The sequence below is a fragment of the Gambusia affinis genome, linkage group LG10 (genome assembly GCF_019740435.1).
Source record: "Gambusia affinis linkage group LG10, SWU_Gaff_1.0, whole genome shotgun sequence".
NCBI lineage: Eukaryota > Metazoa > Chordata > Actinopteri > Cyprinodontiformes > Poeciliidae > Gambusia > Gambusia affinis.
Window position 1 is genome coordinate 18113880 of NC_057877.1, and position 15887 is coordinate 18129766.

Consider the following 15887-nt stretch of genomic DNA (forward strand, 5'->3'; position numbering starts at 1 on the left):
CTCCCGTCTTTCCAGCCCCACTGAAGCTTAACACCTCCTTCCTGATCCACAATTCCCACCATCCTTTGGCCTTACTTATCCTACCGACTTAATCCACTCTGTTTGATTTTATTTTGTTAATTTGTTTGTAATGTTTCATAACTTTCCACTTGTGAGCATCAAATCTGTCTTTCACTATGTTTTTGTTATTGTTTAGTCTAACAGTAAAATTTATAGTAAATTTCCCATTCCACCACCGTCCCTCAAAGACTAGCCCTATGTTCTGGCTTCTCTTGCAGTTGCCCATGCCTCAACCTTCCTCCTACCCTTCCCTAGCTCCTTGGTTCTAACCAGTTAATTGTTCCCTCTCCCCTCTTTTCCCCCACTCTCCTCCACTCTTCCATCATGCCTCTTTTGCATCTCTCCTCTTCCTCTTTTGCTGGTTTTCTGGCTCACCTGGACTCCCACAGGAGAGTTTGGGGAGGTGTGCCGAGGTCGATTGAAGCTGCCCGGGCGCCGAGAAATCATTGTGGCCATCAAGACTCTAAAAGTGGGCTACACTGATCGCCAGAGGCGAGACTTCCTGTCTGAAGCATCCATAATGGGCCAGTTTGACCACCCCAACATTATCCGACTAGAGGGAGTAGTTACCAAGAGTCGGCCAGTCATGATTGTGACCGAGTTCATGGAAAATGGAGCCCTGGACTCTTTTCTAAGGGTAAGAAAGAAAAAAAACACAAACCAACACATTGCTTAACAGCCATAAACTCATTCTAATAATAGCTATTCTTTTCAAGCAAAATACAACATCATTGGCTTGCTTTGAGATTTGCAGAGAACTTGTCTATCAGCCAAAATCAGATCTTTGGCTTGATCAACACAGACCAGTTGGTTCAAAAAAAAAAAAAAAATCCTGTTTATGATCAAGGAATGCAGCTACCAAAGCATGAACTGGTTATGCACAAAATAACTCACCAGTGTGGAAACTATCGCCCGGAACGTAGCTGGAGATGGGCACCAGCAACCCTCCCGACTCCTCTAAGGGACAAGGGTGAACAGAAACTGGGAGGATGGATGGAGTGTGGAAACTAAGTGAATAATATTTAAGCTATGCATTTCCTTTCAGTGAGGTTTCAGAAAGTACTGTGACATAAGAAGTGTTTAAAAGTGAAACTATGTCCTATGAGTTATGTCTGCAATGAAAATGGGAGTGACTTAAACCATAAAAAAGGAAAGTTATTCATATTACAGCCAGTTTGCTCTACTTCATCCTTTAGAGCAGGGGTGGGCAATGCTGGTCCTCAAGGGCCGGTGACCTGCAACTCTTAGATGTCTCCCTAGTCCCACACACTTGAATCCAATAGCTGAGTCACTTCCTAAGTGCAGTCAGGTTCCCCAGAGTCCTGCTAATGACCTCATTATTTGACTCAGGTGTGTTGAAGTAGAGATACATCTAAAAGTTGTAAGAGACTGGTCCTCCAGGCCTAGAGTTGCCCACCCCTGCTTTAGGGTGTGGACAATATCTTCTTACACAAGTACATTAAAAAAGAAATATTATATATTGTGAAGAGTTCAATATTTTTTGACACTCATTTCAGGAAGTGAAACTCATAACTTCATTGCATAGAGTGACATTTTTGAAGGCTGTGGTGTTTGTAATTTTGATGATCATGTCTTATAGACAATAAAAACCAAAAATTCAATTTGTTAGAAAATTAGAATAGATCACTGAAAGAATATATTTTAAATAGAAATGTCAGGTTTCTGAAAAGCATGTTAATTTCCACACGCTGAATACTTGGTTAGGCCTCCTCTTGCATGAATTACTGCCATCAGTGTAGCAAAGGCATAGAGGCGATGAGGTGTAATGAAAGCCCAGGTTGATTTGATAGTGATCTTCCCGTGATTTGCATTGTTGGGTCTATTGTCTGTTATCTTCCTCTTGACAATACCTGCTATATCTCTACTGGTTTCAGGTCAGGTGAGTTTGCCGGTCAGTCACTCATAGTCACACAGTAGTAATTTGTGGCACTCTTGGCAGTATGGCACCTTAAGCATTGTGGCCATATTGCAAGTCCTGAAAGAAAATGAAACCAGCGTGTCTGTACAGCTTGTCAGCAGCAAAAAGTATTAAGTGTTGTAAAATTTCCTGCATGATTTTGTTGACTGCAAACTTTAGAAAATAGATTGCATCGCTAGCAGATGACATGGAAACCCCAAACCCTTATTGTCTCTGACAACTTCACAGTAGACTTTAAACAACATGGATTCTATGTCTTTCCACTCTTTTATTTCGATTTTGATTTTAAGCCAGTGATATATCACTTAACCTGTTTGCTGCTCGGTGGATGTAATCCAACGGCCTCACTCCGCGTTCCCTTTCTAAAAACCAACCTTTTTATTTTAGCACTTGCCAACCCTCCTAAACAAACAAGACCATTCAGTAATATGTTATTTTCATGTTGCATTCTTTTGAGGTTTCCAAGGTCTGTTTAAAGTCAGCCACATTGTCCCCATTAGCCATTTGAAAAATCAGGCTTTAATGTTGTTGCTGACCTTTACAAAGAGCTCAATTCCCAATAATTATCTGCCTCAAAATAACTTTTCAATGATTCTATCAGGCAATGTCTGATAAAAAGTAGCAAAACACAGAGATATAGCGAAGGGAGTCAGGGACAGGTTGCCAGGAAAAAAAAGAACAACTACAATCTGATATGATTGTAGATGAACAAAGAAGGCAGAAGGACAAACTGAAAATTAAAAATGTAGCAAAAAAAGAAGTTAAACAAGAGGAATATTCCAAGAATTGCGTTGATCCACTATCACACAAAAAATGTGTCATTCTGTTTCCCTTCACCAGCTCAATGACGGGCAGTTCACAGTAATCCAGTTGGTTGGCATGTTGCGTGGCATCGCAGCAGGCATGAAATATTTGTCGGACATGAACTACGTGCACAGGGACCTAGCTGCCCGCAACATTCTGGTCAACAGCAATCTGGTGTGTAAAGTGTCCGATTTTGGACTGTCGCGATTTCTCGAAGACGACCCCACAGATCCCACCTACACCAGCTCTCTGGTGAGTCACTGTACACATTACGTGTTTGGGTGTTTTCAAGGTGAATGTATGTTTGAAATCAATGTTTAAAGTTGTTACGTGTAACAATTTTAACAATGGTATGTTAATTGTTTTGATTTCAGCAACTTTTACACATGAATTAACAGATTATGCCCACATTGCTTCACTGTTCTGTCTGTTCTTGCCAGTACAATCCACCGTAACAGAAAGAAAAAAAAAACATCCCACCTGATTTCCAGGAAACATTTTTTCATCCTAATCAAATTTGAGTTATAAGGAACAATAACATCCTACAACCAAACTACATTAAATTAGATTTCCATATTTACTGTTTAATAAAACATAAAAATTCTTTGTTCTTTCTGTGAAATTAAGCTGTGAAATAGCCTGACTGAAAAATCCATTTAAGAATATATATCATGTTTGGTAAAACAAAACAAGCTAAAAATAATAAAAACACTTAGATCTATATGTGGCAAAAAAAACAAACAAGTAATGTCACATCTTCTGTTTTCAAGACGCAGCATTATTAAATTTTAAACATATTCTTTACCTTGAAAAAACACAGCAAGTATCAGACCTCAGACATCACACTAACAAGTCAGTTTGTCATCACTTTGCATGGAAGGATTTTGAATCATGGTGCAAAAAAAAAATAAAAAATTGATTTTGCAGCACAATAAATATCCTTCATGTGTTTGTACTCATTTTCGTGTAAATGTTGACTAACCTTGTGTGTTTTGGGTGTTTGAGTTCTACGGCATGCACCCATGTGTTGTGCATTAACACCTCCCTTGGAGTTTTGTTTCTCACCCTCTCTCTTTCCCTCTTGTGTGTGTGTGTGATTCTGCCTCTCTGTCTGTGCTCCATCCCTCCAGTATTTCATGCTTACATACTCATTCGCATATCCACAGGGAGGGAAAATCCCTATCCGTTGGACGGCGCCTGAAGCCATCGCCTACAGAAAGTTCACCTCAGCCAGTGATGTCTGGAGCTACGGCATAGTCATGTGGGAAGTTATGTCGTATGGTGAGAGGCCATATTGGGACATGAGCAATCAAGATGTAAGTTAACTTGATAAGGGCTTTTTTAAATTTGGATACATCATTCTATATGTTATTTAGACGCTCTAGTCTCTAAAGCTAACTGTTGAGGACCTGCAACAATAACTGACATCGCATGGTCAGCAAATCGTCATACCAACTGTTAGATGCTATCCACAGTAAAGCTTTAACTCAGTTATACACCTGGTTGATGTAGATTTCAAAGTAATGTTTAATTTTGAACTTCATGTTTCCACAGACTTGAAGTTATTGTTTTACAGTAGCCTTGCTAGGTATCCAATTTCCATCTCAGAAATACCCCTATGAGAATGGCTTTGTTATGCTTTGGAGCATGTCCAAAGCAGTACAGTCTTCTCAATTGAATGAAAACCATTTTAAAACTAAATCTCCAAAGGGGGTGAATTATTTCAACTGTTTTTTTTTTCTTTGCTGTCTTCACAAATATAAACATGAAGTTTCCTTGTGTCTTAGGACTTTGAATGAATATGTGGAAGAATATTCAGTGTCAAGTGCAGTATAGATGAGGATCTATGATGTCATGGGCCTTCTTCTTTGCTAAAGGCCTTGGAGACCTTGCTTTATTTAATTGTACTAGGAAGACATAGCATTTTCATACACAACACAATTGTAACATGATTTAAAAGAACAAATGACAAACAAGCAAAAATATTACATTACAAAGTTTAAATAAAATGCTGACAGAACAACTTATTATGTTCTAGTTGTTACTCTAAATAAACAGGTTTTTAGCTTTGATTGAAAGGAACCGGGTGTTTCAGTACTTATGTCGTTTTCTGAAAGTTTCTTCCAGATTAGAGAAGCATAGAAACTGAATGTTGCTTCTTCAGGTTTAGTTTTGATTCAGGGGCTGCAGCATAGACTTGAACCAGACAACCTGAGTGGTCTGGAATGCTGATACAAGAACAACAAATCTTTGATATATTTTGTTGCTAAGGTATTCAGTAATTTGTAAAAACATGTGTAATGTAAAGTCTGTTCTCTAAGTTACAAGGAGCCAGTGTAAAGACTGAACCAGGGTGATGTGCTCTATGTTCCTAGTAGTATTAGTGAGAACGCAAGCAGCATAATTCTGCTGCAGCTGCAGTGGTCTGATTGATGCTTTAGGCAAACTTATGAAGATACTGTTGAAGTAATCAATTTGACTAAAGTTAAATACATGGATGAGTTTCTCAATATCATGTTGAAATATTAGTTGTTTGATTATGAACCTTTTAAAATCCCAGCTTTTAAAGCATATTTTAATTTAACATATTTTGTGTACATTTATCTGGGTTCCAATAAATGTTGCAACCACTGCTGGAATTGAAATTAAGTAAAAAAAATCACACATTTATCTTCACAGTTATATGTATCACATGAAATGTACTAGTTTTTGACAAGTTTAAGATCTGCATCTCTGCAATGCTGCCCTTTTGAATCAATACCAGTTTGGTAATAAGAAACAGAAGCTACAACCATTTCTGTTGTTCTTCCTAAGGTGATAAATGCTGTAGAGCAGGACTATCGGCTGCCCCCACCTATGGATTGCCCCACAGCCCTACACCAGCTTATGTTGGACTGTTGGGTGAAAGAAAGGAACCTGCGACCGAAATTCACCCAGATTGTGGCCACGTTGGATAAACTTATTCGCAATGCAGCAAGTCTCAAAGTGGTCTCCAACAGCACACAGTCCACTGGGTAAGTCCTATATAGGGTAGTATTAATTTCTCATTAATACCATATAAGTACTATAAGGGCTTCAAAGCAAACACTTCAACCAGTGTTTCTTCGATACTATGGCAATAAATATATATATATATATATATATATATATATATTGAACATGCTTTTTGCTTCACTGAGGTGCCCAATTGTGCTGAAACCTTTGCAAAAATTTGCTAAATAGTTTAGCTTATGGAACTCTTTTTGACTTGTTAGGTTTGGTCTAGCTATTTGCTCCTGAGTGCAACTGTTTTGCAAAGAATCTTGATATAGTGCGCATAACTTACTCTGTAGGTGTGTGTAAAGGTCATAGACAGTGTGTATTCAAATCTTTAGCACTCACAAATAGAGGGCTATTCTTAAAACACATCCAAAGTACCACTGCTCAATACTGCCTTTAAAGCAGTTTATCCACCAACTGGGAGTTGAATCAATAGCATTGCATCTACATTTAGCTGATTTATCTATATCTGAAACCTGTTTCTTAGAAATAGTTCACAGCTCAGAAGGCTGCAGATTTGGAGGATATAGTAAAGGGGTGACCTACCTTTCTGTCCCTGCATCGGGGTCTTTCTGTCTTGAGGGAAGGCCTCAGACAATCCTTGGTTGGGCTCATAAGGGAGACGAGGGTCTCGGTTGGCCATCGAAGTGACGTTCTTAGAAGATTAGGCTTGTGGTTAATTAGCTCGATTAGGGCGATGCAAAAAAGAGATGCAAGCGCCTTCTAATTAGCCACTAACAAGATTTTAAACGGGCCAGCGGAGGGGTGGCCTCCTGCCGACAAACTTAACAAGGGAGGAGTGAGTGAGAGGTGGAATAGAGGAGCTGGTAGACTGCAGGTTCAAAAACACTGTCTTGACACAATGTCTTTTGCTTTTGTGTTTTATGTTCCTGAGTTTTAAAAAATTTAAACAAAAATGTATCATTGTTTACTTGCTTTTATACAAAACAGAAAACCTCCTTTTATTTGTAGGAATGCTATATACTAGATTTTCAGAGTTATAGTTATTCTTAAAGTTATTCTTTTTTATAAATTATTTCCAACAAGGGGAAATAGTGCTTCATAAGTTCTTATTTGATTTTAGGTAAACTTGCTATTTACACAGAATTGTAACCCTTTTTCTTCTGCTGTTTTATAACAAGTTTAACTGGCTGATATGAGTTGGTCACTCAGGATAACTGCCCTGCTAGAAAATGCAGTTGGATGCCTAACAGACATGTCTCTCAGATCTTGCGAACTGTAGTTTTAAAACACTGTCCCTCTAATTTATAATGGATGAAACTCCTTTAGCTTCTATTCAATGAATATTCAAGAATATTCAGAATAAGTGTAGCAGACTTCTTTAAGCAAGCTGACAGGCAGTTCCAAACAATGGGTATGGAACGGGCAGCTCTGCATCACTTCTCCATACAGCCTTAGAAAACTACTGCTTCTTGGCGTCTTATTAAAAAGACTTTAGACCAAAGAAATGGTAAAGAGGTAAGTATTTAATGATTTTGAAACCAGACCCTTTATAGTGGTAAAAGTCCATGCCTCAGTCAAACTTCACAACTCAACATATCGAGTCCATACACTTATTAAAATGTAAAGAAGTAAATAAACCATTTGTTAAATCTGATACACCTCTGTCAGGATCATTCAAGCCCCTTGTGAATTTTGGTTTGGTCTTTAGAAGCTAGTTCACAGGATTAGCTGCCTTTCCAGCTGTGCCACTATCTTTGGGTTACATTTAACCAGCTACAGTCTGGGGACAGCCTAAGCCAACTTTAGAAAAGCAGGACTAACAATACTCAATTAAGAGAAGCCAGAGTCTGGCGTTAACGGCAGCCTTAGCCCTTGGGCTCCGGAGCACAGGCCTTATTAAAAATCCCTCCATCTGCACCACTCAATGGAGCCTCTGTATCTCTGTTATTACCTCCACCCCCCTCTATGCCTTTTTTCCCCTCTTTCTCTCTCTCTCCCCATTCCTCTTTTAATTGTTAATGAATTTAATGCCATCAAAAAGGATGACAGAGATCAACAGAGCAGAGAAAAGAAGAGACAGTGGTGCTCTTTCTCTGGGCCTGCTCCCTCAACTGTTTCTCCTCATTTACCTTCGCTCACCTCCCTCTCATCCTCTCCACCTCCACCTCAGCTCTTGTTCATGGGCTCCCATTCACTGTGAGATGTTGCTAAATTTTATTTAAACTCTCATGGTGGCTCATTTATCTTAATTGTTGATCAGGGCTGATTATTATTTTTTTCTTCCGGAAGTGCTTCTTTTTGCTGTTAACAGGTGTGGAAAAATGTCCAGAGTAAATTTCAGAAGCTTCAATGTCTTTTATAGTTAGCTGTGTAGCAGAAAATCAAAAAGTTGAAAGTAACTACTTTTAGGGTCCATAGGATCACGTATCAGTCACAAGTTACAATAACTACATGTGAACAACATCTGTGTTTACATTCCAAATATAGTTCTCTCTTTACAAGAAGTAAATGTCTGTCCAGCTCTTTGTGACTGTGTTCCACTCATCCTTTGCTTGTGTTAGTCCTTGCGGAAAGTACTGTAAATCCAGTGATTGCGTGTCTAAAGGCCTAACATTTATAAAATATGAGCTGGGCTCAAGTTCATACAGATGGTCTAGATTTTATTTCAACTGACCAATAAAACCACATCAAATCAATTCTTTGCAGGTTAGATTCAAATCATGTTTGTGAGAAGGTTTAAGAATGTGAATGCGTCCAACAACAGAAACCAAATTTCTAAGGTGTTTTTTTTTCTGTGTTGGCAGTGCCAAAAGTACACATTCTTCCAGCAAAAAAAAAAAAAAAAGAAAGAGTTTAACAGAAGACACAATGAATGGAGGAAAATATGTTTCCAGCGTTCTTTGAGGATTCTGGATATTTTACATGACTTAAACAGAAATACTAATAAATCCATTAATGACTACCACATGACCATGCCTCACCAGCTGCAGTGCCAACATCCACCACCCAAGCCTCCAGCCAGTCTCTCCACAACCATAAAAGTACATAGCCTCATTGCACAAAACTCCTTGTATTCTGTTTGGAGCAGAGAGAAAGAAAGGAGAAAGAGAAGGAGATGCAGAGAAATGGAGAGGTGGCGCTTTGGGGGTGAGGTTGGCCGGTCGAGGCAATATAGCAGTGACCTTAACCCTCTCTCTGTCTCTCTTTCTCTCTTCTCCTTTCCTGCTCCTCCCTGATGTAGGGTATCCCAGCCCTTGCTTGATCGCTGTGTGCCAGACTATACCACTTTCACCACTGTGGGGGACTGGCTGGATGCCATCAAGATGAGCCGCTACCGTGACAACTTTGTCAACGCCGGATTTGCATCCTTTGACCTGGTGGCCCAGATGACGGCAGAGTGAGTGGAGCTAATCAGGGCTAAAGTGATTGACTGTGTCGAGTTTGAGAGTCAAATTAGAGTTATAAAAATTGACCTTGAGGTAGTAAAAATAACCTCTTGGATAAATTAAAAAGGGTGTGGAAGCAGTTGGCCTTCAGCAAAAACCAAAGGAATTACAATGTCAAGCCTATGCAATCACAGCATATTTTTTCTTCTGCTGTACGGTTTGGAAGTAGGCACAATACACATTTGAGGAAAGATACTATTATTTCAAAATTCTAACACAAAGATTGAGTGTATGACATGATCAGATTTCTTTCTGAATATGAATAATTATTCTTAATGTGTCAAAAATAACATACTGATTATTGTACTTAACTTTAAAATTATTACAATTATATATAAAACAAACATCTGCTAAACATAGTAGTTTTCAAGTGCTTATTTCTAAAAAGTAATTCCCTTTTTACCATTTTGTTTGTGTATTGTAACACAAGAATGCCAAGATAATAAGAGCTGGTCAATCAGTTGGGCTACCTACTCTAGAAGCCAACCTGCATGTTAAAACTTTTTGACATGATAAATAGTGTGTCACTCATAGCTCACCAACTGTGGCTTTAAAACAGTAGTGCTTTTATAGCAGTCATCTGTGGTGCTCCTTTAGTTTCTACAAGATTATGCTTGGTATACATTTTTGACATGGGCCACATAGGCAACTGCCCCGGGCAGCTGTTAGAAGAGAAAAACTTATCCGTGAACTTCACCCTCAACAAGTCTGCTATTGCTTTCATGCATGAGACGTCCGTGGGTAGTTGGCACCCCCAAGTGATATGTGTGCACCCACTGTTGCTGTTGAGAGTAGGAAAATTAGTTTATGTGCTCTGTGTGGCAGAGTTACCTCTCCCAGCGCTCTAGTCATTCTTACTATTCTTGTTTTTCATAACCACAAATATATCCACACAACAGACGTTTTATCAGCAAGGACAAAAGGTGGAGATGTGCAGTGTTGTTCCACAGTCACTAACTGGTATCTCAATAAAAAGATTTGAACTGTAAGAAAGGTATGATGAAAAACTTCAGAAATGTATAAACTGTCACTGTTAAAAACTTCTCCAATTCTGGTTACTGGTCCACACCTGTTTTATAGGAACAAACTGTTTTAGTATAATCCTGAATCTTATAAAGAAGCACCTTTAATACGAGAGCACTATGTCTCTTTATTAAGCTTTTGTACCCACTGCTTAATTATAATTTTTAGCTTATGGCTAACCCAGTATCTGTCATGTTTACAAACAGGAAATGATGTCACAGAAACAATGTAAATCAGAGGCTGGTGATGATCAAATAAGTGAATTAGGAATATAATGATAAATAAATCGTTCTCATTAACTGCATAATAGCCAGTGGAGGTGGAGGTAATTTGTTTCAATTTGGCTGGGTTGACAGGTGTGGCGTACAGTGGCTCTCTGTTGCCCTTAATGGCCAGTAATTTCTCTAATGGTTCCCATTTATTATCATTTCATCCACTGCTGCTGTGGTGAAGGGGACAGCAAAATATGAAGGAAAAAAAATACACCATTTATTTGTTCCATGCACTTTGATGTGACAGAATGAGAATGTTGTGTGAATATGTGTCCCTGCCTGTCTGTAAGTTTATATCTTCATGCTCACAGCCACAAAGTCATTGGCTGTCTGTATCTAGAATTAGAATAGGAGACAAGATCTGCCCTCTTCCCACCTATTGACTGATGACATCAAATGAGCGAGAGGAAGAGAGAGGGTACTTTGATGTTGCTGTACAGTGCAACGGATGCTATTATTAAATTACACCATCTGAATAATGACATAAAACGCAGGAGTCCTCTGAAATGGTTTTTAGTGTGGATTAAAGCTTAATTTTAAAAGTGTCCGCACTATGTAGAAAAGCATTAGACCTGACATTCTTTGTTTCCCACATCTGCTAAAGTCAGATTTTCTCGTGAAGTAGGTTTTTATCAGTGATATCTGAAGATTCACAACAGACTGGAGGACAAAAGAAAAGTCAGGCCTAACAATACCATCTGAAGTACATGAACAGCATCTGAAACCTCTGTAGTTTACTTATTAAAAAAAGAAAGAAAATCCATGTCCCTCAGCACAGTCTGTCATCTGAAGTTTTCAATGTTGGTTCTAAAATACTATTTTGTCACTTAATTCTGTTTTAGCTTTGATACTTTCCTGCACACATACAGCAAAACAAACCTGTAGTACCTTTCTGAAGAACTACTAAAAAATTTCCAGATATCCAGTTTACAATTCAATTGTTGTTGGAAATTCTTATATTTTCCGTATCTCCGTAAATCCACCTGCCAAACAGTAGTCAAGTTTGTTATTAAATATTAACTATGGTTTATGGCCTTTTGACACTTTTCCTCTTGCCCATCTTCTGTGTACAGAGGTGTGTTTCATTCAGACTGCCAATCTGTCCCACCCAGTTTTACTAAGATGCTCTCCGGAAGCCATTTTATTTATGATTGCCTAGGTGCCTTAGTCCACCTGGTTCAATGAGTGTTCTCTTGTGATAAAAAGTGAAACCTTCTCCTGTGATGTTTGGTCTCTTGTTTTATGACAGACACCTGTTCTCATTTCTCAATGTTTTCATCACAGGGACTTGCTGCGGATAGGGGTGACGTTGGCTGGTCATCAGAAGAAAATTCTTGGTAGCATTCAGGACATGAGACTACAGATGAACCAAACACTTCCTGTCCAGGTGTGAGCAGCAGGACACACAAGACGGATGCAGTCAAAGGACAGCCAGACAGGAAAAGGGGAGAAACTGTGCCAGAGAAGGCCACTGGAAAACCCTAGCTGCCTGACCTATCTCTGCCAACTAGACACTATGAAACTGGCTTGCAGTGCCTAAGAATTTTTTTCTTTATTTCAATACCACTTACATTTCCTGTCCCCATTTTTTGTTCCCTGCATTGTTTCTTCCATCCAGAATGAATTAGTATGTTTTTGAAAGAAAAGGACTTCCCCCTAAATCCCATGTGTGCCTCACCAACTCTAGAATGGGTTGATGTTTGCATGCATGTTTTTTGTCAAGTTGGCCTTAGTTGTGCTCTGATCCTCATGCAAGACCCTCGTTTCTTGACCTTTGGAGTGTATTAAGACTCGCTGAAGGATGAACTTCCCTTGCAGGAAAGTAATCAAGGTGACAAATATATCTGTGCCAGACCGCAAGAGGTGGAGGACGATTATTTCCCCAAAAGATGCTGTTTTACTGTGCATGTGTTATTCTCCATCTTCATATTGAAGGTGTGTTACCTAAAAGGGCAGATGCTTGGAGAGGCATGGAGTGGTGAAGGAAAAAATTGAATTGTGCTGCAGTCAAAGGTTAAGAGGCTGACGGAGGTCAAACAAAAGGGAGCCAAATCTTTTGGACACCTTCTTCGACTGTTGGGTCACCAGGCAACCTCTTCACTCTAACCTGAAGTGACTTAGGATTGTTCCTCTTCTCGGGAACACCTACTAATCAATTGTTGTTGGTTTTTTTGTTGTTGTTTTGTTTTATACAGATGAGATCCACAAAACAACATGTGATGTTTCCTTTTGAAGTTTTCTTGTCTCTCACACACATTTTTTGGGAGAATTGTGGCCGGTCCAACCAGTACCCTGTCAACTGGACACTGTATGTGACAAGGGGAAAACAAGGACTCTGGCAACACTGTTTGAAAGACCTCCTGGCCTTTTGTGTGCATTTTTTTCAATGCGAGTGTCTACTTGTGTGTGTGCGCATGAGTGTGTGTATGTATGAATAATGAGTGGATGAGCTAGAGTGCACCAGGTTGCACACGGATATACTGTAAAATATGGCTTCCGTAATTTGAAACCATGGAGAATTAACGCATGAACTGATCTGTAATAAGCAGACACTATATCTGAAATAATTATGCTATATTCTGTGGACAGCTGTTAAACATTCACCTTTCTTTATTGGATCCCAAAAATAGACTTTGATCACACGCACATACACACACACACAATTATGACTGACGCTTTTATTTTTTCTATTATCTGGATTTAGAAATAATCAGAAAAATCGTCTCTATGTTTCTTGACATCCTGCCCTGTGTATTTATTGTACCTCACCCACCAACCCGTGATCCCTCATCAGTATAAAGATGGACTAGGCTGTTTTGGGAACGTGAAACAATCAGAGAGAAGACAAAGCTCCAAGAGAATTCACCTGATGAAATAACAATTAATAAAGTAATTGCTTATATATTGGATTTTGTATTTTTGTTGTTGTTCTAAACAGCCTGTACAGGTTTTGTAACAAAAGTGAGATAAATGACTAAAGAAAGAGTTGTAAATGTTTGTCTCAGAGTGAATTGATCAGGAAGTAATGGATGTTAGGAGAGAGAAAACAAGCATGTTTAATCGCTGAATAACATGCTGTTTTTATTTTTGTTTTGTTTTTCTTTTGCATACATTGTTATCTCAGTGTTGACTATGTAGGTATATACGAGTGTATGTGTGCCTCTTGAACCTGATACTCAGCCACCCCAGCCCTATTTTCGTTTTCAACATAAAGAGCATTTGTGAAGCACTGGGCTGTTACTAATTGTCTTCCAGGCACATAATTTTCATCTCCCGTGAACCACTCAACTGTTGTCCAACCCATTTTACATAAGCTTGTCAAGAGGTTTGTAAGGGAACAAGCCAAGGGATAGTGTTGCATCAAACTAGTTGCCTCACCTTTGTGTTATTTCGGTCAGCCTCGGAGGAGGAGCTCTATTACAGGACCTGTAGTTTCCTCTCCATCCAACAGGATCCTCATTAGAGAATTCGGAGCTGTCTGCCAGGAGAAACCTATTGGTCTCTTTCTGTCAGCTCGATTAATGCAGCAGCCAATCAGGCGTTGCAGGGATATGAATGTGCAGCACACAGGCATTTGCAGACACAGGGCAGGCAGACATATCATTATCTCTCATTCATTTGGTGTCTGGCCTGCAATCACCCTGTCTCAAGCTCCGGGTGCTGCATGATTAGCACAGAGCTGGATCAACAGTACGAGGGATACAGGCCAGCCAAAATCTGGAGCCAGCTTCATCTTAACTGACAGCAGCTGCATCTCTGAGGCCATGCTATTTGTGCTTCTCACAACAGGGTGTTTGGTGCGGGTGGATTAGGGAGTGGAGCGGTATCGCTGCTGTGATCTCGTAGATAGCCGCCATATTGTTTGAATTGGAGCTAATCAATGCAACACGTGAATACAAATCTTTATAATATTGCAATGTTTTTGGCAGTGCAGTGGTTATTTCCAGATCTTTTAAGAAAAATCATATGCAAAACAGCACACAATCCCTTTTACATGTGCAGAGAATTTTACCAATGTAGCTGAACTCTTTGTAGAGCTTCCTATCCTGTAACTGTTTTAGTGCAAACTTAGAATCACAATAGCAGTTTGACTGTTTTTGTACTAATACAGTGCCATAAAGAACTTTCAGTTTGTCGTACCCAAATTAATAAATTCAGATTAACTATGTTAATGTTGCTATAAAGAAAATATAGCAACATGACAACTATTAATTGAAAAATGTTTTACTGGGCGTTTTTTATTGTTATTCATAAATACTCTGCCATCTTTTATGCCAGGACTCGGTTTATTGGAAAAGATTGATATAGCACATGTTTGAAAAGTGACGGCAATTAGAATCCGAGATTGCCACAATTTCCCAATATTGCTTTCAACTTCTCCAGGCACGTCCATCTTTCAGTCACTTTAGCTTCTCTGCTGCTCTGACTCGTTTGTGGCTCTGAATCAGATGCTGGGCTCTGAAATTCAGAAAAGTGGGCAGGATAAAGGGGCTAAACACAATCAGATGGCAAACAAGCACGCTCAAGAGAAGTGGCAGCCTGGAGCGTGAACTATTGATGAAGTGCACATGGTGCATTGAGGTCTGGAGCTGTGTTCAGTAGAGTCAAACTGGCCATGAGTGATGTGCTCAACTGGCAGCAATTTCACATATCTAAAAGATTAATTCACTTTAACTACTAACAAATAATCTGTAAGTCTTTTTTTTTTTTTCAGACAAACATGGAAGTTTTATTTGCTTACTGTGCACAGAACGGAAAGGAATTATATATCCTGGTTTTTGTGTTCATCCATCAAGCCGCATGTGGTTGAGGTTACGATGGACTGTTACATTTGTGTGTGTATGTGTGTGGGAATAAAACAAATGGTATTTTATAAAGAAACTGTTTGATTACCAGAGCATAGACTGTCAGCAATGGTTATCATTCAGTGCGTCAATAGAAATCTAATTATCTAAACATTCCTCAACTTTATTTTATCCGTTTTACATATATTGCAGATTATCACAGATTAAAGTCTCTTCTAAGAACAGCAGTCACCCCTCCACACACACTGAGCACTCTCTAGCTTTGTTTCCATTAAAATGTGTCTGTTTTAAATAAATATACAGTCATTTTTATGTCCTCTAATATGTCCACAGACTTGTTGTCTTTTGATCACTTTTATGTTACTTTTCACTTTTTTTTCCCTAATAATAAGCAACATTTTTCAGAGTACTGTACATGATTAGTAAAATAGGAACAGTGGGGTTGGAAAAATGAAATGCAATTGTTACTTCCTCTTTGGAAAGCATTGAGATGTATTTAATGGTGCAGACATACACGACAAATTACTAAAAGAAG

General features: G+C 39.0%; 1 protein-coding gene across 9 annotated transcripts in view; it reads left to right on the top strand.

Moving 5' to 3' along the window:
• LOC122838246 (ephrin type-B receptor 3-like) overlaps positions 1–15292 on the top strand; it is a 68139-nt gene extending 52847 nt beyond the window's left edge. For 4 of the 9 annotated variants that reach the window (XM_044128733.1, XM_044128737.1, XM_044128734.1 and 1 more), the window contains exons 11-16: positions 450–697; positions 2840–3055; positions 3934–4119; positions 5618–5817; positions 9048–9203; positions 11832–15292. In XM_044128733.1, coding sequence (XP_043984668.1) covers positions 450–697; positions 2840–3055; positions 3934–4119; positions 5618–5817; positions 9048–9203; positions 11832–11940 — 1115 coding nt within the window. In that variant the 3' untranslated portion in view covers positions 11941–15292. The remainder of the gene's footprint in view (positions 1–449; positions 698–2839; positions 3056–3933; positions 4120–5617; positions 5818–9047; positions 9204–11831) is intronic. The other 5 variants (XM_044128736.1, XM_044128739.1, XM_044128740.1 and 2 more) reach the window with 3 other exon arrangements.
• Positions 15293–15887: the final 595 nt, after the last annotated feature.